At 34.6% G+C, this 23934-nt stretch overlaps 2 protein-coding genes across 2 annotated transcripts; one reads left to right on the forward strand and one right to left on the reverse strand.

Moving 5' to 3' along the window:
- Positions 1 to 50: 50 nt before the first annotated feature.
- On the forward strand, positions 51 to 14442 carry LOC127861917 (probable rRNA-processing protein EBP2). Its single transcript, XM_052400649.1, has 9 exons — positions 51 to 169; positions 379 to 462; positions 5140 to 5309; positions 6497 to 6620; positions 7320 to 7409; positions 8121 to 8196; positions 12302 to 12395; positions 13769 to 13931; positions 14339 to 14442. The coding sequence occupies exons 1-9, from the start codon at positions 116 to 118 to the stop codon at positions 14399 to 14401; spliced, it is 918 nt and encodes a 305-aa protein (XP_052256609.1). The 5' UTR covers positions 51 to 115; the 3' UTR covers positions 14402 to 14442.
- A 3626-nt stretch (positions 14443 to 18068) lies between these two features.
- Positions 18069 to 23147, reverse strand: LOC127861923 (protein FAM183B-like). Its single transcript, XM_052400657.1, has 4 exons — positions 22951 to 23147; positions 19389 to 19448; positions 19111 to 19214; positions 18069 to 18581 (listed from the first exon to the last, which is right to left on the reverse strand). Exons 1-4 carry the CDS (start codon positions 23075 to 23077, stop codon positions 18468 to 18470), a joined length of 405 nt encoding a protein of 134 aa, XP_052256617.1. The 5' UTR covers positions 23078 to 23147; the 3' UTR covers positions 18069 to 18467.
- Between the last annotated feature and the right edge of the window lie 787 nt (positions 23148 to 23934).

Genomic DNA, 23934 nt, shown 5'->3' on the forward strand with positions numbered 1-23934 from the left:
CAATTCAGTTCGCTTCAGAGAATTTTAGCATATATTGTTTTTCTTATATTTTGTGCATCAAAGTCAAAGGGAGATAATTTGTAAACAATACAGAATTCACGTGCGTAGAGTAAACATGGTTGATTTTCATCATTCAAGCGATTCGGAGGCAGCTGATTCTGACGAGGAGGTAGACATGTTAAACAATTTTTAGCTTTCTTTTATTTGCATATATTAATATAAATTAGCTGCTTTAAATTGAACGTAATTTGTGTTCATTAACTTTTATATCCGAAAAATATTATCCGAATAATACATATTTTTAAACTGATTAAACATATTTCCCTCGTGAAGAATTAAAGTTAGCATTACAACTTTTAACACGATATTTGCTTTCAGCTTCAGAGAGCATTTGCTGCTGGAAAGCTTAAGCCAGGCTTGAATGTGGTTGTTGAGGCTCCCAAACAGAGCATAAATAATGTGGTATGTTATTGTTACTGGGGATTGGCATCAAGATGCACATCATATGAACGTGTATGTACAGTTGCCATTTGTTAACTGTTAAGGAACAGTGCCATTATTCACTTGGACGTGTTGGCATTTTACTATTATGTTAGCAATATATTGCTTTAATATGCATTTCTATAAAATTCATAATCTTCAGGATTCAGGATCAAAATTGAAATCTGAAATGTCTCCAACGAGTTGGTTACAGGGCGATTCGCCCAAACCAAGTTTGACAAAACGTAAATTGTTTGAGATTGACTCTGAATCTAATTAGTGTGACACACCTAAAAGGAGTTTTTCTAAATCACTAAATCAGGCATCTTTTGACTGGTATGTTAAAGATAGTGAAGGACTTTGGCACTGTAAGTTGTGTCGAGATGCAAAATTTGACAATCAGTATGCTAAGGGTCATGAGATTCCTGCAAAAACCACAAATCATGGACGACATGCTGCATGCGAGCATATTTTACTATACTGTTTTGTTTCGCTTAAAGTGATATTATGCGCATATATCGAAAATAATACTTTAAGATACGCTGGCCGAAACACTTGAAGTGATATTATGCGCATAAAACAGTATATGCTATGTTTATAGGTGTCTATCGCAACCGGTGTTTATTTTTGGTGGTATCACTGATATACACTTATATTTGTTAATGCAGCATCAACATACTAAAACAATATCCCGGAAAGAGAAAAATAATGCATTTAATATCAAGCGTACTTTCGTTTGACAACTGATCATGTACGATGTAAATTTAGTTTTAGTGCAGATTCGTTCATACGACACTCGAACACTAACTCCGATCCTTATAAAAAAACAGTTCCTCTCGGCTTAGAGGGCTGGGGCAGTAATGTTAAATATTGAATATAATACTTTAAAATACGCTTGCCGAAACGCTTGGAGTGATATTATGCGCATATAACAGTAAATGCTATGTTTATAGGTGTCTATCGCAACCGTAAATTTAGTTTTAGTGCAGATTCGTTCATACGACACACGAACACATATCGAATATAATACTTTAAGATACTGGCCTAAACACATAAAACCCATTTTCGCATGACGCGGCTATGAAAGAGTGATTTAAATGTGTCGAAAAAAAATCTAGGTAGATCAATTCCCGCGTCGTTGCGGTAATGTTTGTTAAAGTTGTTATTGTCATGCAAACTCGTTGATTTAATCCAATGTTTAATGTTAGCAAGTGTTTGTTTTTTAATTGAATTGTAAACAAAGAGTCGGTTAAAGTCTTCGGAAAATTTGCACTCCGTGTGAATTGACAGTTTGACGTCATCAAATGATAGCCGCTTCCTGTCTGAAGCAATAATGCGACAAATTTCTCGCCGACAAAATTGGCTACCTTTGTCTAGCAATCAACATGCAGAACTAATCGTGTGTTTGTTATGCCCCCCTTCGAAGAAGAGGGGGTATATTGCTTTGCTCATGTCGGTCGGTCGGTAGGTCGGTCGGTACGTCCGTCCACCAGTATGTTGTCATACGATAACTCAAGAACGCTTGGGCCTAGGATCATGAAACTTCATAGGTACATTGATCATGACTCGCAGAAGACCCCTATTGATTTTGAGGTCACTAGGTCAAAGGTCAAGGTCACCGTGACTGGAAATAGTAAAATGGTTTTTGAATGATAACTCAAGAATGCATACATGGCCAACACGGCACACTCTGAACAATATTACTGAAGCAACTGGTCTGTAATCCTAAATCTATAATTATCAGTCCAATGAAACATCATCCTTTTAGTAAAATACAGTGGATCAGTAAAAATATTATCAGAATATGAGATTTTTTGTATATTTTGTATATTAAACATTTTGTTAATGTTTAATTTTGTTGATTAATATAAATATAAGCAGGACAGGGGAGGTTATTGTTACAGCATTTGCCTCCCTTGTAATATATTTAAATTTTACCAAATGTAAGGCTAACTGCATTTTTGTAATGCATAATGCATACTACTACTACTACTACTACTACTACTACTACTACTACTACTACTACTACTACTACTACTTCTACTACTACTACTACTACTACTACTACTACTACTACTTATACTACTACTACTCTACTACTACTACTACTACTACTACTACTCTACTACTACTACTACTACTACTACTACTACTACTACTACTACTACTACTACTCCTTCTCCTCCTCCTCCTCCTCCTCCTCCTCCTCCTCCTCCTCCTCCTCCTCCTCCTCCTCCTCCTCCTCCTCCTCCACCTCCACCACCACCACCACCTCCACCACCACCACCACCACCACCACCACCACCTTTTGAGTGGTGGAAATTCAAGGTCAAGGTCATCTTTCAAGGTAAAAAAAAAAATGTTTCAAAGTGGCGTTCTCATGAAGCTGCACATTTTGAGTGGTGGAAGTTAAAGGACAAGGTCATCCTTCAAGGTCAAGGTCATCTTTCAAGGTCATAGTTAAAAAAAAATAATAAAAATTTCAAAGCGGCGTTCTCATGAAGCTGCACATTTTGAGTGGTGGAAGTTCAAGGTCAAGTTCATCCTTCAAGGTCAAGGTCATCCTTCAAGGTCAAAGGCCAACAAAAATAAAATTCAAAGCAGCGTTCTCATGAAGCTGCACATTTTGAGTGGTGAAAGTTCAAGGTCAAGGTCATCCTTCAAGGTCATCCTTCAAGGTCAAAGGTTATTTTTTTTATATATATTTTTTGAAAGTGGCGTTCTCATGAAGCTGCACATTTTGAGTGGTGGAAGTTCAAGGTCATCCTTCAAGGTCAAGGTCATCCTTCAAGGTCAAAGGTCAATTGTTAATTTTTTTTCAAAGCGGCGTTCTCATGAAGCTGCACATTTTGAGTGGTGGAAGTTCAAGGTCATCCTTCAAGGTCAAAGTCATCCTTCAAGGTCAAAGGTAAAAAAAAAATATATTTTTTCAAAGCGGCATTCTCATGAAGCTGCACATTTTGAGTGGTGGAAGTTCAAGGTCAAGGTCATCCTTCAAGGTCAAAGGTAAAAAAATAATAATTTCAAAGCGGCGCAGAAGGGGACATAGTGTTTCAAACAAACACATTTCTGGTTTCTTATTGGAAATGTGCCGTTTTTTTTGTACTTTATAAACAAGGTAAAAAATCACTTTCCTCGCGGAAATTGTGCATTTCATGCTTTAATAATTCTTTCAAAACATATATTTTGACAGGTAGAGCGTTTTAACAAATTATTATTTTATTAATCACCTAAAACTGTTAATATTTTGTTGCATTGTCACATGACCATTATAAAATTTGCAATTCGAAACACACTTTTGAATTTTAATGATAATGGGACGTTATCAAATTGTTGTTTCAAATAAACCCTATACATGTATTTTTTTGTAATTTGTCCCGATAAAAAGCATGTGAAAATTACCCTCTTTTGTTTAATGTCACGTTACTGCATTGAAAATGTGGGTGTTTTGATTTCTGTATAAAACCTATGAAGCCTAGAGAGATTTGACATCTGTTTATTTTGGTTAAAAATTTGTTTTTCGGTTTAACTAAATTATGTTGCAAATTATTTTCAATAGACCTTTTCTTAACAATAATTTCAAATCAAACATACTGTATCTTTATCGTAACAGTCTTTTAAATATTCATTATTAAAGCAGTTATTGTAATGTTTACAGTACTGAGTAAACATAAAATCTGGACAAAACTAAATTTTGGGGTGTTGTGAAAACATGCTTAGCAGCTGTACTGACCTATTGTCTAGACTGCGATGACTTGCCCAAGATTGAACAAATTATGCGTATGCAACGCTTTGTCAATTTTTTTCTGTGAATTCAGATTTTTTGGCAATGGTATATTTTTATTTTGTCTCAAAAATTGTCTCATTGGGAATGGTGCCGCTTTACAGTACAAACTTTATATAGGGAATTACCAACTGTTAAAGGTGAACAAAATGAAAGCCTCTCACTGTGCACTTTTTCAAAGGCCACAATCAACTCTATTATACACCAGAAAAAAGTTAAGCTCCCTCTCCTTTGATTTAACACTTTTGTAACACAATTGGAACAGGGATATTGATATTATTTGAAATTGGCGTAGTGTTATGTTCATAAAATCCCGTTTCATATTGCCATCAGATGACCCTAAAATAATCTGACAAAGTAATATTAAGCGGTCAACATATTGATAGGTCTCACAATGTCACCTGCTTAAATATCATATCACTAGAGATCATAGCAAACAAAAAGACTTAAAATTTACTTAAAATTTGATACAAATTAAACAGTCCTTTAAACATAGTAAGTAAATAAGCCTTTTCTGTATAACAAAAGTACATTAGATGTTACGAATTTCGTTGGAGAGAAAGCATTTTGTAAATTCTCACTGTTTCCTGCATGCTTATCTTAATGACAAAATGCACTATTGTTTTCCAAGAATACAATATTTATTTAATATAAACGACTTCCTTAGCAGTTAATACAATCCTTAGCAGGCTAATCAGGGACTGCACTTTCTGCTTTTATGGAATTTTTGGTTTAAAGTAAGTCTATTTTAAATGAAAATCCAGTATGGGCAGGAAGTGTCGTCTCTGCAGACTGCACTGGCTAATCTGGGATGAAACTTTAGCACATGCATTAAACCCAGTTTTCCCAGAATGAGGATTCAATCTATTCCACAGACTGGAATGAAGCAGAAGTTGAAGGAGCTCCAGCAGGGCCTAGACTGGGTTGAGCGTCTTGACCTCACTAACCCCCCGGCCCCTCCCCCTCCAGGCAGCAATGAGACAGAGGGGACAGAGGGGAGTGGTGTAGAGGAGACAGATAATGACTTCAAACGGGAACTCAGATTGTGAGTACTGCTGACTGATGTTCTGTAAACAAATTATTCTTAGAACTTTGGATGAAATGGTGACTTATGTTGAGTTAGTGTTAGATAAAAAAAGGGGAATGGAGTTATATTGTGGTTAGTCCGATACCATGTTTCTTGCATAGTACCACTTTAGAGGCCATCTAATCTGAATGGAATTTCATCTGAATGTTAATCACAACAAAAACTTGGTAATGAAGTCAAATCTTAAACATTGTTACCACTCTGGAACCACATTGTTTCCTCCAATCTTGATGAAACTCGATCGTAATGTTTATCTTTTCAATATGAAGACCAAGTTAAAATCTGGGTCACTTAAGTCCTTAAATGAGGTCGGCACTTATAGAAAACCTTGTTACCACACTAGAAGCCACATTTGTGACCTTATGACTGTTAATCTTGACAATATATAGGCCAGATTTGAATTCAATGCATTCCTCAAGTCACAAATAATAAAGACAATATTCATTGTTTTTCGAGTTTCATGTAACATGAAACTACTAATGTACAACTTATCTGTCCTCTTCTTTCTTCATGTTGATAGAATTTAAATGCTTCATCTGATTTGACACTTCATTATTACTGTTTCCTAACAAATATCATAACTACAACGAAAATTTGCAGATCTGAAACAATTTTTTTATTTTGTCCATTTACCAAAACGTGAAAATACCCCTGTAAAAGTAAAAAAAAAAAGTGATTTTGGTTCATTTTTTTCCTTGTAAATATTATATAGAACATTGTTGTAATCTTAACCACCCATCAAGTAACCTGGGGGTTACTGGGTGAGGTTGGGTGTGGGTTTTGCAATGGGGGGTGGGCTAATGATACTGCACTGCCTGTGTGTCATATCTGTTAAAAACCATATGACCTTTCTAAAAGCAACATTTATGATGCAATCTGAATAAATGATGGCCAAAATGTTGATCTGGGCAATATAAATGCCATGTTTGAATGTTGGTCAAGTGTGTATGGTCAAGTGTGGAAAAAGATCTAGGTCACCAAGTTAAGTCTTTGACTATTAGTGTGACTTGAATCAGGTAAGCGCTATAGGGTAATAATAGCTTTAAAATGGAAGTTGATATTTATTTTGATAAAAAAAAGCTGTAAAACTTTTAAACTTAAGCAAAAAGCTTTAAATAATTGCCATAAAAAACATGTGTTTTCAGTTATCGGCAAGCCCAAGCATCTGTTCTTACTGGTCTAGCGAAGTTACACAAACTGGGCATAAAAACCCGGAGACCTGATGACTATTTTGCAGAAATGTCTAAAACGGATGATCACATGAAAAGGGTAAACCTGGTTTTGATTCCTGTGTCAGTATGCAATGATTTTTTCCATAGTTAGCTTGATACAATTTGTATATAAAATATACACAAAAAGAGCACATCTGTTTAACATTTTTTCTATATTAGTTATGGTACATAACATAGATTTATTACTACCACGGTTTGTGTGAATAAAGTATACATGAACAATTCAATGAAATATTGATTTTGAAAAAGATTATTGAGCTTTCAGTTATGTGAATCTGTTTAATTCTAATAAACAACTCAAATTTGTGTTTATATGAAATAACATAATACATTTTTTGGCAAGTTTAAACCTAATTATTGAGTTTGATTGCATTGAAAGTATGAGGCTTATTGATGTACTCTCATGTCCATGAAGTGGGTAAAACCAGTACTTGGTGTCTGAAGGAGATCTAAAGAACGCTTCCACAACCGGGCTCAATAATGTGAACTTTTGGTCACAAGACTCACACAATATCGGCTATGCAACCACAACTGTTAAAATATACGATTTTTATTTGGTAATTGGCTCAAGCTACTTATTCTGTCCCTACAAGCTTGTGGCTTTGAACAAAGTAGAACTTAAAAACAAATGTTAAAACTAAGTTTTACTTATTTACTTATAGCAGCTATTATTAATTGTAAGTTTGTTAGGAGTGTATTTTTAATTTTTTGTTGTAATATAGTTGTTGTTGTGTAGATTCGGGAGAAGTTACTAGAGAAGCAGCAAGGCATAGAAAACAGAGATAAAGCAAGGAAGTTACGAGACCTGAAGAAGTATGGAAAAAAGGTAGGCACATGTGAACTAACCTTGAGATGACATCTGTGTTCCAATTGCCCATTTGGCCAGCTCAGTTGGAAGGACCGGGGCTGCCACTGGTTCAACACGCTAAATTTATTATAGAATATATATATTTTCCTCAATTTTGGCTGTTTAATTGAGTTTTATGAAGAAAAGTAGTAGCCAAAGAATAACATAGTACCTTTAGTGGAAAGTTTTGGTGGTATATTTTATTTAAAACGAAAGTATTGTGATAATCATCATATATATGTAACTGAGGTTAAAGTAATTTGACACATCAGGCAAGCAAACTCTTTGGTCCTTAGTTAAGAAATATTTGTTTGGGTTATAGTTTATGTATTGGTAAAATGGTTAATTACTTATTTTTAAATATTGTGACTTCCAACTGAATTTTAAATTTTCCAAATTATAAAAAACAAAGCTTTAAAAATTTTACCATAATTTGTATGGCAAATAAATCTATTGAAATAATTCATAACCATAGAATTAAAACCTGCTCACAAAACATTTTGTACCAACCTAAGAGGGCACAAAGCAAGGCAAGACCTGGGCAATAGTGCATTGTGTAAAAATAAAAAAATTCAAGTACTTATAATTTAAATACCAGCATTAAAAAAAAATTGTGCAAGTTAACAAATGCAAACATAACCTAAAACATATTTTCATAAGCAACAATGTAATGATGATTATTTATAATAGGTTCAACAAGATGTTTTACAAAAGCGACACAAAGAAAAGAGAGAAATGCTGGATGCAGTTAAAAAATTCAGGAAAGGTATGAATAATTATCCCCACGCTTTTTGAAAAAAAGGTGGGGATATTGTGGTGATCTCCGCCGTCCGTCCGTCCGTCCGTCCGTCCGTCTGTCCGTCCGTCCTGGCCACTATCTCCTCCTACACTAAAAGCACTAGAACCTTGAAATTTACACACATGGTAGCTATGAGCATATGTGCGACCCTGCACTATTTGGAATTTTGATCTGACCCCTGGGTCAAAAGTTATAGGGGTTGGGGTGGGGCCGCGTCAGAAATTATCACTCATTTTTTTAGGTTATTTTACATTTACTTCTTTATTTCTACACCGATTCACTTCAAATTGATACTGGACCTCACCTATGACAATACGGTCAATCTCAACCATGCATGGCCCCATTCCCAACCCTGGGGCGCCCCGCCCACATAGGCCACACCCACCAAAAAATTCCATTTACTTTAACTTTTTCATTTCTACACGGATTCACTTCAAATTGATACTGAACTTCTCTTATGACATTAGGGTCAATCTCAACTATGCATGGCCCCAATCCCAACCCTGGGGCGCCCGCCCACATAGGCCACACCCACCAAAAAATTCCATTTACTATAATTTTTTCATTTCTACACGGATTCACTTCAAATTGATACTGAACTTCTCTTATGACATTAGGGTCAATCTCAACTATGCATGGCCCCATAACCAACCCTGGGGCCCCGCCCACATAGACCACACCCACCCAAAATTGCCTTTACTATAATTTCTTCATTTCTACACCGATTCACTTCAAATTGATATTGAACTTCTCTTATGACAATACAGTCAATCTCAACTATGCATGGCCCCATTACCAACCCTGGGGCGCCCCGCCCACATAGACCACACCCACCCAAAATTGCCTTTTACTATAATTTCTTCATTTCTACACCGATTCACTTCAAATTGATACTGAACCTCTCTTATGACAATACGGTCAATCTCAACTATGCATGGCACAATTACCAACCCTGGGGCGCCCTGCCCACATATGTCACACCCACCCAAAATTGCCTTTTACTATAACTTCTTCATTTCTACACCAATTCACTTCTAATTGATGATGAACTTCTCTTATGACAATACGGTCAATCTCAGCTATGCATGGCCCCATTACCAACCCTGGGGCACACCTAGGTCAAACATTCGGCGTGGGGATATGCGTCGGCCTCTGCCGCGCCATTTCTAGTATTAACATATTTTTAGCTCATCTAATTTAAAAAAAAAATTATGAGCTATTGTCGTCACCTTGGCGTCGGCGTCTGGGTCGGCGTCCGGTTAAGTTTTGCGTTTAGGTCCACTTTTCTCATAAAGTATCAATGCTATTGCATTCAAACTTGGTACACTTTCTTACTATCATGAGGGGACTGGGCAGGCAAAGTTAGATAACTCTGGCGTGTATTTTGACAGAATTATGTGCCCTTTTTATACTTAGAAAATTGAAAATTTTGGTTAAGTTTTGTGTTTAGGTCCATTTTATTCCTTAAGTATCAAAGCTATTGCTTTCATACTTGCAACACTTACTAACTATCATAAGGTGACTGTGCAGGCAAAGTTATGTAACTCTGACTGACATTTTTGACAAAATTATGTGCCCTTTTTATACTTAGAAAATTGAAAATTTGGTTAAGTTTTCTGTTTAGGTCCACTTTATCCTAAAGTATCAAAGTTATTGCTTTCATACTTGCAACACTTACTAACTATCATAAGGGGACTGTGCAGGCAAAGTTATGTAACTCTGACTGGCATTTTAACAGAATTATGGGCCCTTTATACTTAGAAAATTGAAAATTTGGTTAAGTTTTGTGTTTTGGTCCACTTTACCCCTAAAGTATCATAGATATTGCTTTCATACTTGGAACACTCGCAAACTATCATAAGGGGACAGTAAAGGACAAGTTGTCATTTTTACGGAATTATGGCCCTTTTTAGACTTAGTAACTTTGAATATATGGTAAAATTTTGTGTTTAGATCCACTTTAATTCTAAAGTATTAAGGCTCTTGCTTTCAAACTTCAAATACTTTCATGCTATCATGAGGGTACTGTACCTGGCAAGTTTAATTTTACCTTGACCTTTGAATGACCTTGACGCTCAAGGTCAAATTATTAAATTTTGCTAAAATTGCCATAACTTCTTTATTTATGATAAGATTCGATTGATACTTTGACAAAACAACTCTTACCTGACATACTACTATAGACTCCACCCAAATCATCTCCCACGCCCCCCCACCGAATTCCCCCTCCCCCCAAATCCCCCCGCTCAATTTTTTTTTTTTAAAGATCATCTAATAAATGACCACCACACCCTCACACTATACTCCGCCCCAACACCCCCCCCCCCCCCCAAAAAAAAATAAAAATAATATTTTTTTATTTTTTATTTATTTTTATTATTTTATTTTTGAAATACCGTCCAACCATCCCACCCAAAAATCCCCCCCCCCCCCTCCCCAAAAAAAAATATTTTTTGCATTTTTGGAAGATAATGTTAAAAATGACCACACCCCCACACTATACACCCCTCTCCACTCCACCCCTCCCTCCTTTGTGATTGAAATTGAGATAGGTCCCTTCACCTTTAAAAAGAAAAATAGATGAGCGGTCTGCACCCGCAAGGTGGTGCTCTTGTTTTTTTAGTATTTGTATGCCCCCATTAGGTTGAACTGTCCTTCTGTCAGTCAGGCATTCCATTTTCTGGACCTTTTTCCAAAATGCTTTTAGATATTGTTGCATTCTGGTCCATTGATTCTTGGGAAGTAATGGGCCATGGACTTAGAAATTTTCTCTAAAATAACCGTTTTTGGGAGGTTATTTACAAGCTTACAGAAATAATGCATTCAGATACTGGCCAAGGCCCGTGCTTTTGTCGAATATCAATGGACCATAACTTTGTCATAATGTTTTCGATTGGGATACAGCTGCTGTGTTGTTTCAAAATGCAATAGGGGGCTTGTGTTTCACAAACACAGCTCTTGTTTTAAATTCGAATTTCACCTAAACAGAAGTATAAATAAGCAATGTATCATAAAACAAGTTGCTTTTAAAAAAATATAAAATGAAGCGTTCTTAATAATATTGAATCTTTTACTGGCTTGTTACTACACAGAAACACAGCTGAAGTGACCATTTTTATTCGACCGTTTTTAAAAACGGGACGTATTATAGTTTCACCCTTGGCGGGAGGGCGGCGTCCACAGCAGTGTCCGCTCTCTAATTCAAATAGTTTTCATCCGATCTTCACCAAACTTGGTCAGAAGTTGTGTATAGACAATATCTAGGTCAAGTTTGAATATGGGTCAAAAACTAGGTCAGGGGATCACTTAGTGCATTTCAAGCATTTAGCATGGTGTCCGCTTTCTAATTGAAGTAGTTTTCACCCAAGCTTCACAAAATTTGGTCAGAAGTTGTCTAGATGATATGTAGGTCAAGTTCAAATATGAATCATGCCGGGTCAAAAACGAGGTCACGAGGTTACTTAGTGCATTTCAAGCATATAGCATGGTGTCCGCTCTCTTATTGAAGTAGTTTTCATCCGATCTTCACCTAAAGCATTGAGCATGGTGTCCAAAACCTTCGAATGGGCGTATCTTGTGACAGCTTGGCACTCTTTTCTGTAATGATTTTGTCATTTCAGCTGTTTTCAAAATATGTGTTTTACTATGTGTCAGCTATTTTCAAACTCTGTTGATAACTTTATCTGGCAGTTCATTTATTTTATAAATCTGTACATTGCTGTGTCTAAGCTGTTCATTTTTAAGAGATGATCCTAGACTTATATTGTAAATAGCAAAGCAGCCTTCCCAATATAATTGCTCTATGAAGCTTAATACATGTGAAAACGGGGCTTGATGCATATGCATAAAGTGAGGTCAGAGATAAGTGTGTGTAGTTTGCAATGGCTAATTAGTTTGTACACTTTCCGCTTGTTTGGCACTTTTTGTTTATATGAGGTCTCTTTTGAACAAAAACCCAGTTTAGGGGAAAGAGTCATCCCTAATAGCCTGTGCGGACCTGGGATGACTTTTAAGGCACATACATAAAGCTCAATTTTCCTGTTGCCGTACTCATTACAATGTTGATATTAAGGTCAAAAGGACAAGCTGGATTTCTTGGAGGAGACTGAGGGGAAGGGAAAGGGCAAACAACAGAACAGACATGGCAAAACAGACCAACCATTCCAGTAAGTGAAACATTCCAACACCATTTATCAATTTGAACTGTACATTTGCTGCTAAGCTAAAAACTTATGAAACTTAAATGTGCATAGATGCAAAATCCAATCCGTTTGCAGCCCTTTAATTAACAGAAAGATGAAACAATCTTTGTTTTAGTAACATATTAATTTGCTATATTGATTGCTATATACAGTTAAGATATGCTAATTCATGATCCAATTTTAGTATTACACAACAAGATACAGTCTGTGTCCAGGGGTTGAAGAATCCACTCGACCGCTCGCATATGCGAAGGAAGTTGACAGTCGGGCGAGTAAAATTTATTAAATACTCGACCGACCGGGCGAGTGCTGTTTTTCAAGTTGAGAAATATAAATTCAGTTCCAGAACTCCTTCCACAACGATACAAATTGCGAATTTTTTTTCGAACGAACAAAAAATACGTTTAGTACACAAAGAAACTGCACTTTCGTTTTGACAATGAAAAATGACGTCACAGGCACATTAAAAATAATTCTCGAAATCGGCTACGCTCTTTTCATCGTTGTCAGTGCTCTTAGCTAATCGATTAAAAGGGAATAAAACTGTTAAATATATTGGTCATTCCGTGAATTTTAATGTAAATATCAATAAAACAATAATACATCACTGGTTAATTATGATACTTTTTATATTTTATTAAAAATAAACAGAAAAAAATAATTATTTATGAACAGAATAATTCCGAATTTCGTGATCAGAAGCCTTAGGAAAATTTACCATATTGTAACGGTAACCGTTTGTCAATCAAGCGTGTCTTTCAGTAAAAGTTCGTCTGAAATATTAAAATGGAAAAGGGTTCTATTTTAAAATATCTGCAAGGTGGTGGCGACAGGGAACAGAACGAATTAGAAAGGTCGTCAAAACGAGAAGCGGAACGAATTGAGAAAAGTAAAGAGGTGCAGAAAACGTAAGGAAAGGAAATATAATCCATCAGAGAATGTAGTTAATGTAGTTAATTTGTTTGCAGTTTAGTGTCACTATGTTAAGTAGGTTTAAAAGGTTCTGGTTGATCATAACTATAAATATAGATATCTATTTTTTTAATGCAGGGCGAGTAGATTAAAGTGAAGGGCGAGTAGATTGTCACGCCTACTCGCCCTGCAGGGCAAGTGGCTTTGGAAAAATTCTTCAACCCCTGCTGGATGCAGTACTTGTAAATGAGTGAATTTCAGTTTCTTCTTAGCAAAAATCCAATTTAGGCGGAAAATGTCCGCACAGACTAATCGGGGACGACACTTTATGCACATGCATTCATCCCCCTTTTCACAGAGCACAGCCCAATTCTAAATAGTTAATGGATACATTATCTGGTGATACATATTACACCTTTCTCCAGACCCAACAGAAAGCGGCAGTACAAGAACACCAAGTTCGGCTATGGTGGTCAGAAGAAACGGGGTAAGATGAACACCAAGGAATCTGCTTCTGACATGAGTGGCTTCAGTAAGAAAATCAACCAGGGCAAACCTGGCAAACAGTACGCCAACAAAAACAAAAAGGTAAAAAATAAATATGAGCAGTGCGATGGATTCACAAACTATTAAACATCTGGCTGAATAGTGTTACTGTTATTTATGGTGAAACATGTAGTAAATAGCACATGTTGCAGCATTTTTTGGTTTTAGACATAAATTATTTTGTAATCAGCTACAACCAAATAATAATAGTCAATCAGTTACTTTTGAGGTAAAATAAGAAGAAACAGAATTTATAATTTATTTAATATCCACGTGTTACTGTTACTACAATTTATAAACAACATGTAAATATGACTTGTGAATTTGTTCTTCAGTAGTTATTTTATTGCATGTATCATTTAATAACAAATAATATGATACTTACATTAAGTGATGTAAGGTGATTATCCAAATGAAAAGAAGTGTCAGGTTTGTGTTTGCTGTTGCAGGGAAACAAAAATAAAAGACCAGGCAAAACACAGCGACAGAAGATGAAAAACAGACAGAAATGATTTTTTAATGTATATTTTAAGAAATAAATGTTTGTTGTGTATTTGATTGTGTTATGATGATATTCCATGTGGCCTTTTTTGTTACTTTGACAGTTGTAATCATTTTTGGTCACCAAACATTAAAGCGAGATTATACGATTTGTATATGTGTTAAATTGTAATATATTGACAAAAATATGTTACAATAACACAAAATAGGCTAGAAAAATTCTACATTGAAGACGAATTTCATAAAATGCAGCAAAGATAAATTAACGCCCGAGCCGATTGTGACGAAGATATTTCGTATATATTTTCCTACAATAACCAAAGCATTCGTCTTTTTATTAGGATCAGAGATAGTGTTCGTGTGTCGTATGAATAGATAACGTTGCAGGAAATTAAAATGAACCGTAAAACAAAATTGTGTCTTTGTATGACCGAATCTGCACTAAAACTAAATTTAGATTAAAATTGTCCATGCATGATATACATGCTGGTGAATTCAACTGTACAGACATTTTCGATTTTAGAATTTAGTATCTGGCTTATTTTGCATTTTTCGACACATGTTCTTTCTAACTTTAATTTATATTGAAATACATGTATTATAATATATATATTCATATATATTTGACAAAATTGTATAATCTTGCTTTAATTTACAGTTTTCATCAGATCTTCACCAAACTGAATGATAATAGGCTGTGTTGTTTGCAAATCAGGCTAATCAGGGACGACACTTGACGCACATCCATTAAGCCCGGTTTTTCCAGGATGTCGTGTATTTGAAAGGATAAGTTGTGCGTGACAAAATTGTTTATCAGATTCAATTGCAGCAACTTTGAATAAATTGTTGTTCTTATTTAAATGCAACTTCATTTGGTCATGCAATTAAGAATTTGGAAACTAGTGCTTTTTCAAAAATGTTACGAATTTTCCAGCACTGCTTTGGCAGCTATATTTATGCCCCCTTCGAAGAAGAGGGGGTATAATGTTTTGCACATGTCGGTCGGTCCGTCGGTCGGTTGGTCCGTCCACCAGATGGTTTCCGGATGATAACTCAAGAACGCTTAGGCCTAGGATCATGAAACTTCATAGGTACATTGATCATGACTGGCAGATGACTTCTATTGATTTTCAGGTCACTAGGTCAAAGGTCAAGGTCACAGTGACTCAAACTAGTAAAATGGTTTCGGGATGATAACTCAAGAATGCTTACGCTGGGATCATGAAACTTCATAGGTACATTGATCATGACTGGCAGATGACCCCTATTGATTTTCAGGTCACTAGGTCAAAGGTCAAGGTCACAGTGACTCGAAACAGTAAAAAGGTTTCCGGATGAAAACTCAAGAATGCTGACGCCTAGGATTATGAAACTTCATAGGAACATTGATCATGACTGGCAGATGATCCCTATTGATTTTTTCTGGTCACTAGGTCAAAGGTCACAGTGACTCGAAACAGTAAAATGGTTTCAGGATGATAACTCAAGAATGCTTACGCCTAGGATCATGAAACCACATTTTTGACTCAATCTTGTTGAAACTTGGTCAAAATGCTTATCTAGATAATGTGAAGGCCAAGTTTACCTGCTAAATCTGTGTCATATGGGTCCAAAAACTAGGTCACCAGGTAAAAAATATAAGAAAAAACATGTTACCACTCTAGTGGTCATATGTATTACTGAGCCTTAATGAAATTCTGTCAGAATATATATCTTGCCAATTTGAAGGCCATGTTTCAATCTGGATTCAAAAACTAGATCACCAGGTCATGTCTTCAACAATTGGTGTGAGCGCTGAAGTGCCATCATGGCCCTCTTGCTGATGTCCAATTAAACGGCTTTAGAAGTGTTGAAAAAAAATAACTTCTCAAACTTCTGGAAATGTTATTAATTTTGATCTACTATGCCTACTAGGAATGTGTGGATCACTGGGATTGATAATTTTCTTGCAAATAACGTCCTATTGGGGCAAAAAGGAACCATGTGCCCTCTAATTTCAATGTCACACGGTACCTTTTTGCACTATAAACACTTTATAGTGATACATATTTTAACTATATTTTCACATTGAAGTCCCAAACTAATAACATTTTATGTGATCTGCTTTGTTAACCATCTTCAGGGCCCATAGCTGAGGAATGTGTGGAGCCCTAGTCTTGTATATTTATATTTCATGGTGGTGACATGTTTGAAGTGTCAATTTTATTGAATATGGAAGACCAGATCAGATGGTGTGTTGCATGTGCTAATCAACATTTTAATATAACTTTGCATTATTATACCCATGATGAGACCATGTATCACTTACAAAAACCTTACTCCTCTACCAATGGTCAAGGGCTTTATTTAAGGTCAAAGTTATTTTTTTCCTGGATTTAAATTAGTTCCCATCAACAGACAATTTGTCACATTCCCATGCTGCTCAGTTAAAGGTCAAGGTCACAGTTCTAAGTCAAAGTTAATAAATGTTTGTTTGACTTTTATATTCATAAGATGATCATACTTATGCCCCCCTTGGAAGAAGAGGGGGTATATTGTTTTGCTCATGTCGGTCCGTCGGTCGGTCCGTCCACCAGATGGTTTCCGGATGATAACTCAAGAACGCTTAAGCCTAGGATCATGAAACTTCATAGGTACATTGATCATGACTGGCAGATGACTGCTATTGATTTTCAGGTCACTAGGTCAAAGGTCAAGGTAATTACAGTGACTCAAAAATGGTTCCCGGATGATAACTCAAGAATGCTTAGGCCTAGGATCATGAAATGTCATAGGTACATTGATCATGACTGGCAGATGACCCCTATTGATTTGCAGGTCAAAGGTCAAGGTCACAGTAACAAAATACATATTCACACAATGGCTGCCACTACAACTGACAGCCCATATGGGGGGCATGCATGTTTTGCAAACAGCCCTTGTTAAACTTTGGTTTATTATTATATGTGACCAAATGATTAGTTGTTTATAAGTCTCACTATCTTGTGTGAAAGCTCGAGATAAAAATTCCATGTAAATTGTCACAGTTTGGTTTTCACTCTATTGCTTATACATGCTTAGGAGATCATAAATTGTCATATCTCCTTTTAACGTTTAAAGATTGAATTTTCTGCACAGTTCTTTAGTGTGGTTAATTTATGTAGTGCCCTTTTCTACCTTTGACATGGACTTTGGTGAACATTGTCACATCCTGCAACCATGCCTCTTTTTACTTAAGTGCAAATATTTAAGTGTAAGCGTTTACTACTTAAACAATCAGCATGGTTCATAATGAATATTTCAATATATTTTTAATAATTCCTGTGTTTATTGGATTCAATCACCTTTGAAAACAAATTGATTTATGTATTTACATATCTGCATTCAAAACATACATGTGAAATAAACATAACACAATTAAAAAGAACACACCAACATGGTTACAGTGTACTCTTAAAATGAAAAACGAAGGCATTAGATGCATTTGAACCAAGCATAAACAAGAAGTCATTAAAATTGACAAGAAAACAATGTATTTATTTGTGTTTAACATTAAAAAAAATGTTTTCCAGATAGAACCATCAAGTTTTTTAGAACAATTTTGGCTTTATGCTTTGTTGGCTACTAATACATTCAACACATGCTTTCAATACAGTTGTTAGATTAGATTTCCACCGGATATAAACCCCACACACAAAGAAAAGCTCATTTTTTTATTCCAATATGAAATGATTTGTGTAACACTACATAAATGTTTGGTTATTTGTCTCTGTCTCAGAATGTTTTTCTGGCAGCTCTAAAATGGTTTTCATGGTTTTGAAAAGTATACATTATAAGTTACAACATTATAAAAATTCCAAATGGTTAATGCTACGCAACAAATCGATATGTTACAATACAGGTCATCACGATTTTGGGAACTAGCAAATAAATGTCCATTTTAATAAGAAAATATTATGTAAAAAAATGTTTACATGTAAACACTACTTGCAGTTATCTAAACAAATATCACAGAGTTTTAAAATTAATGGCAGTTACGGGTAAGTACATTATATGATAAAATAATATGATAAAATATAACATCCTAGAGTCTAGAAGTTAATTCAAGTTTTCTGTTTGTTCCTTCACCCTCCAAGCTGCGTCCATGTATTTGGTAATAGCAGTGTTCTGTCGGAAGTGATGCAATCTCTTGTCAGATCTATCGATGTCAATCTAAAAATTGAAGCCGGTAAAGTAAATAAATATAAATAGCATTTATTTATTCTGTTGTTATGTCCAAATAAATATGTTTAAAATTAATTCAAACAAATGTCATGATATGATAAACAAACACAAACAATGTATGAGTGAAGATGTTTATGTTAAGACAATATTGTAAAGTTCATTAAGTGAAACAAAAATATTTAAACTAAAGGCACGAGCACTTTGATCCAATCCTTGAGATAAAAAATCATGCCCCATATTTCAGAGATAAATAGTAATAGTCAGTCTACATAAAAACAATATGTGATGGCAAATAAAACAATTGCTTGTAGAAAAGTTTACTTGTAAGTTTGGTATTAAATGTTGTTAACAGTATTATGAAGCATTTTATCAGGTAATGTATTGGGCCGCTGGTACATGTACATGTATATATAAACGATAAACACATACCAGAAATAACATTAATGAAGAGTTTGAAAACTTGTGTGAAGCTTTAAATCAAATGTACAAATTCAGTGTCTACAACAAATCAACCCACCAGTGGTCTTGTTATCCAGCCAACCTCCTGTGCTTCTGTTTGTGGGTATGTGTACTTTTTCACAGGCTCTAGATGTGCTCTGGAGATCACTTTCTTGAAGTGCTCTGAAGTGCAGTGTTTTTTTTTAAGTCTGATAAATTTATATTTATTTAGACATGGATTAAATATGAAAGATTTGATAGATTCGAATTTTTTTAGTTGAAGAGTTCTCCCCCCAACACAAATCTGTTAAATTATCTGATTGGTACATGTACTATATTTACTATCACAGAACCTACCATCTTCCTCTCCCTCTTCCGTGTCATGGGATGAGTTTGGTTTACCAGTGATCACATGGACTGAAATTAAAAGATACAGTTCCATTAGTATCCACACATTATGTATTTTGTACTTCATCAAAATGTATGCATGGGTTTATAGTCTGATCATGATACAAGACTCATCTTCACTCGACTTTGACATTTACCCCCGGATCACTGGGATATAAGTTGTCAATTTACATTTTGTTAAGAAACAAAAACATTTTGCAAAAGAAAGTGTCTGAAAATTTAGACTGACCATTTCCTATTGCACTCATTTATAAAGCACTATTTTTTTAAAGCAATTAGATAATCAAAATTGGTGCAAATTTAATTCAGCTGGATTTGAAACAAAAACTGTAAATGCCATTGGCTGTACTCATTGGTTCCTTAATTTGATTATTTCCATTGCATTAACATTTTAGCTATCATGTGAAACAATTTAGTAGACAACCTGTATGCATGACCAAAATACAGAAAATGCTACAGTTCACTTCCATCACATAGCAGGTAGAAGATGGGGCCGCCCAAATATTTTGGTAAGCAAAAACCATGTTTTCAATAACTAATTTCACTTTAAGACAATTTTTATATTGCCTCAAACTTTTCTAAGAAATGTACATTGCATAACGTCCAGAATACATTTTTTAACAAAAAAATGTGATTTCACTTTTTTCTTGAATGTTCTTTCTGAAACAGTTAAGAAAGTTTTTACGGTAAGTATCTATGTACATAAAGTAAAACACTTGTGCTTATTTTTTACATTTAATAATTGTTTTGAAATGACACTGCTTGTATACTACATATTCTGTTTTTGTCAAATAATTCAATATATAAAGATACTTAAACAGATACTTTCTTGTTAGTTAAATACTTAAAATCAATATTTTGCAAATAATTTCGTAAAATAAAGTTAAACCATAAAAAATAAGTGTTCCTAAGTATAGCAATAGCCACAATATCAAAGCTAAATATGGTATAGTAACGAAGATTTAACGAGAGACAATGCGCAGGTTTTTATCTTTTGTAGCACAATATACAGGGTGCAGGATCAATGGGGTTTTCAGGGGTTTAAACATGAGCTGGAAAGAATGTAGACACACCGTTAAGAACTTTATTTTTTGCAAATATCTCAAGTAATTGAAATACATTTGCAAAAATCTTTATTGCATCAAAGAATTTTTTTGCAGTTTGTGCGGATATCTTAAGATTTATGAATAAATTCTTGAATACCTGACATTGGTGCCAATATTTCATGTTTCATGCTGCATTACTGTGTAAATGAATGCTGTATAAATCAGGTTTTTTTTACCTTATATAACAGACGCCAAATATCGGCGTCTTCCCCCACCAAACTAGGCTGGTTTTTTCCCCTTTCAGAACCAAAATTTCCCCTAAACCCCCCCCCAAAAAAAAAAAAATTTCCCCCACATAAGGGCTAAAGGCCCCTTTCCCCACAACCCCAAAAAAAACCTGTATAAATTGAATTTTTGGCCAAGAACACAGGCTTATTAAATAAAGAAATTCTGATGTATTTCGCATAGCCATAAGCATAAGCACCACTGCCATTGTGTTTACATCCATTAAATTTTAATTGTAAACCCCACAAAGTCATGTGACTCTGCACCCTGATATATTTCATTTTAATATCCTGCTACAATAACTTTTCATGTGACATATGAACATTAACATGGTACATGAATATGTGTTGAATATAATGTTTCACAAAAAAAGAGAATATTTTATATTGTTTAATCTATGTTTATATCAGACCATCAGGCCACATTGTGTTGAAATTTTGGCTATTGCTATATGGAACATGGATTTTGTATGTATTAACTTACTTGAGTTTGAGTGTTTATGGTCTTTAAGAATATATCACAAATTAAAATTAAATAACTATCAAAATATATACCTTGAAAATTGCTTTTACATGAAAAACATTATGGAAAACTATGGACAGTACACAAAAAACATCTCACCCCCACCAACCTGTGGCACCAAAGTTTTGTTTGTTTGTTTGTTTTATTTGTGCATACATGTCAAGCAATTTACAATTCAATGCAATCAAGGCAATAAATAACGTATAGATTGCATTATTATCATATTCAGAAACATGCATTACATGAATGGTGCCATTTATCACAGATCCAAATCAGATTACGACATGATGTATACACAGGATAACCCGTAAAGCTTAGACATGAAAAAGCTTATTTCCAACGGGGTCCCTGGATTTATTCGAACAGATCTTATAAGTGACTATAGATATATTGTTTTTTCAGTTCTTAATATAGAATCGACATGATCCTACACATGATTTCTTCTACAAATTAAGTGAGTCTTTCAAAAGTTGACATGATAATACACTGACACGAATAAATAACATAAAAAATAATGAATTACATAAAATAAAACAAATCTAAAAGTAAAAATACATGGAATTCTCGTCTACCTTCATATCATTTAATAGATGTGTCTTAAGAAGTTTCTTAAAAGTAAATTTCGATTCGATGGACTTTATATTATCGGGTAATGCATTCCAATCCGTAATACCATTGTAGTAAAATGAAGAACTAGTAAAGCCATCAACTTGAGGTACATAAAAATTAAATCGGGATCTATTCCCATACTGATGGACATCTGAACATTTGACAAAATTGTCTTTCATATAGCTTGGACATTTATTGTAGAAAATCTTATGGATGTGGTTAAGCCGAAGTTGCTTGCATCTTTGCTCAACATTCAATAAACCAAGTTCTTCAAAATGCAATACAACAAGTGATGTCCTACAATGGGAATTGTTAATAAAACGAACCATTTTATTTTGGACTATTTGTAACTTGTGCTTAAGCTGTTTCGTGAGTCCACAATACCACGAAGAGGATACATAATCTAAATGACATTGTATTAAAGAATTAGATAAGCTTTTTCTAAGACTTTTATTTAAAAAATCACGTTGTCTATATAAAAATTTAAGTCTAGAGTTAACCTTCTTGACGATATTATTTACAATAGAAGTACCGGACAAATCAGCATCTAGAATAGAACCAAGATATTTTACATACGTCTGAGATTTTATAACATGATCATTACATTGTATATGAAAATTGTCCACCTTGGTGAGTTTACGTTTCGAACCAAAAAGAATACATTCTGTTTTGCCTAGATGGAGGGATAGCTTATTGTCAATTAACCACTTACTACAGGACTCGAGTTCTTTGCCTAAAACTTGACTGATGGTACTTGGATCTTAATGTGAATACAAAATAGCACTGTCATCATCATAGAGTATTAATTTACAGTTGGATGATATACTTGTTTTCATATCATTAACGTTAAGTTTACAAACTTCCTACACATCTGGATTAAAGCAATTACAACTAAGATGAAGTCACATAGAAAATCTGGTTGTTCAAAATTTAAGATGCATTTCTGCAACGTAAACCCTTTTAGAAAATGTTTAAGATTAGCGTAAGAATACTGACTACCATCAATAATTGATATCCAAATCACAATGCAAGAATCATGTTCTACTCACTCTTTTTAAAAGGATTAACACTATAATTTGTATACAATTTTGACGTCCTTTGCTCCTTATGAATGGTTTCACATAGAATTGCATTTTGGTGAACAAAATTCGGGGGTTCTTTCTCAAACTTTGCCATTTTCCTTTTTTGTTTACATCAGTGACTATTGATCTGCTGTCAAAGTCGTTGTCAAGCAAGTCATACTACCACAAAGAAAATCTACCGACACGATTCATTATTGAACAAGGTTACACTACAACTGCATCTCTAATATTCCTACAGTCTTAGGATTTTTACAAAGTGAAGAGAATTAAATATACGTGTTTATTTATTATTAAATAGCAGCATATTATTTAGTATTTGAAACATGATCTTGTAGTCATATACAATAATGTATTAATGTACCTGAAAATGCACATACCCGGTATATAGGCTTTTCTGCAGAGTTTGAAAATATAGTTAGACATATGGCTGCAAATATAATGCTACTAAAATGGCCATATATACAAGAGCAACATGGGCCCTAAGGCGCTCAACATAGACTAAAAGAAACTAGACTTTTCTGAGAAAGTGTGAGCTGATTCATGAAGATTCGACAAAAAAGTGACTTCTAGATTATTAACATATTTTGTGTATAAATGACAAAGTTTTTGAGCTCACACGAACCAGTTTAAATTAAAAACGAGATTTCATTGGGACAAATGTTCCAAACATCATTCTTAAATCTAAAGCTTTCAACATTGGTGTGAATTTCAGACCAAACTTTAAAGCTTTAAACGTCAAAAATGTGCTGATTTACTTGTTATATTCCCTTAATTTACATCACAAAATAAGATTTTTAAGCGTTAAAATTCATATTGAAAAGTTCCACTTAACTGCCATGTTTTTAACCAACCGGAACTATTTTCGAACTCGTCCATGATATCCTAATGACACATGATCAGATGTTTTGACGATGTTTCATGAAGTTTGAAGATTGGACAAAAAATGTGACT

This window comes from Dreissena polymorpha, chromosome 16 (genome assembly GCF_020536995.1).
Source record: "Dreissena polymorpha isolate Duluth1 chromosome 16, UMN_Dpol_1.0, whole genome shotgun sequence".
NCBI lineage: Eukaryota > Metazoa > Mollusca > Bivalvia > Myida > Dreissenidae > Dreissena > Dreissena polymorpha.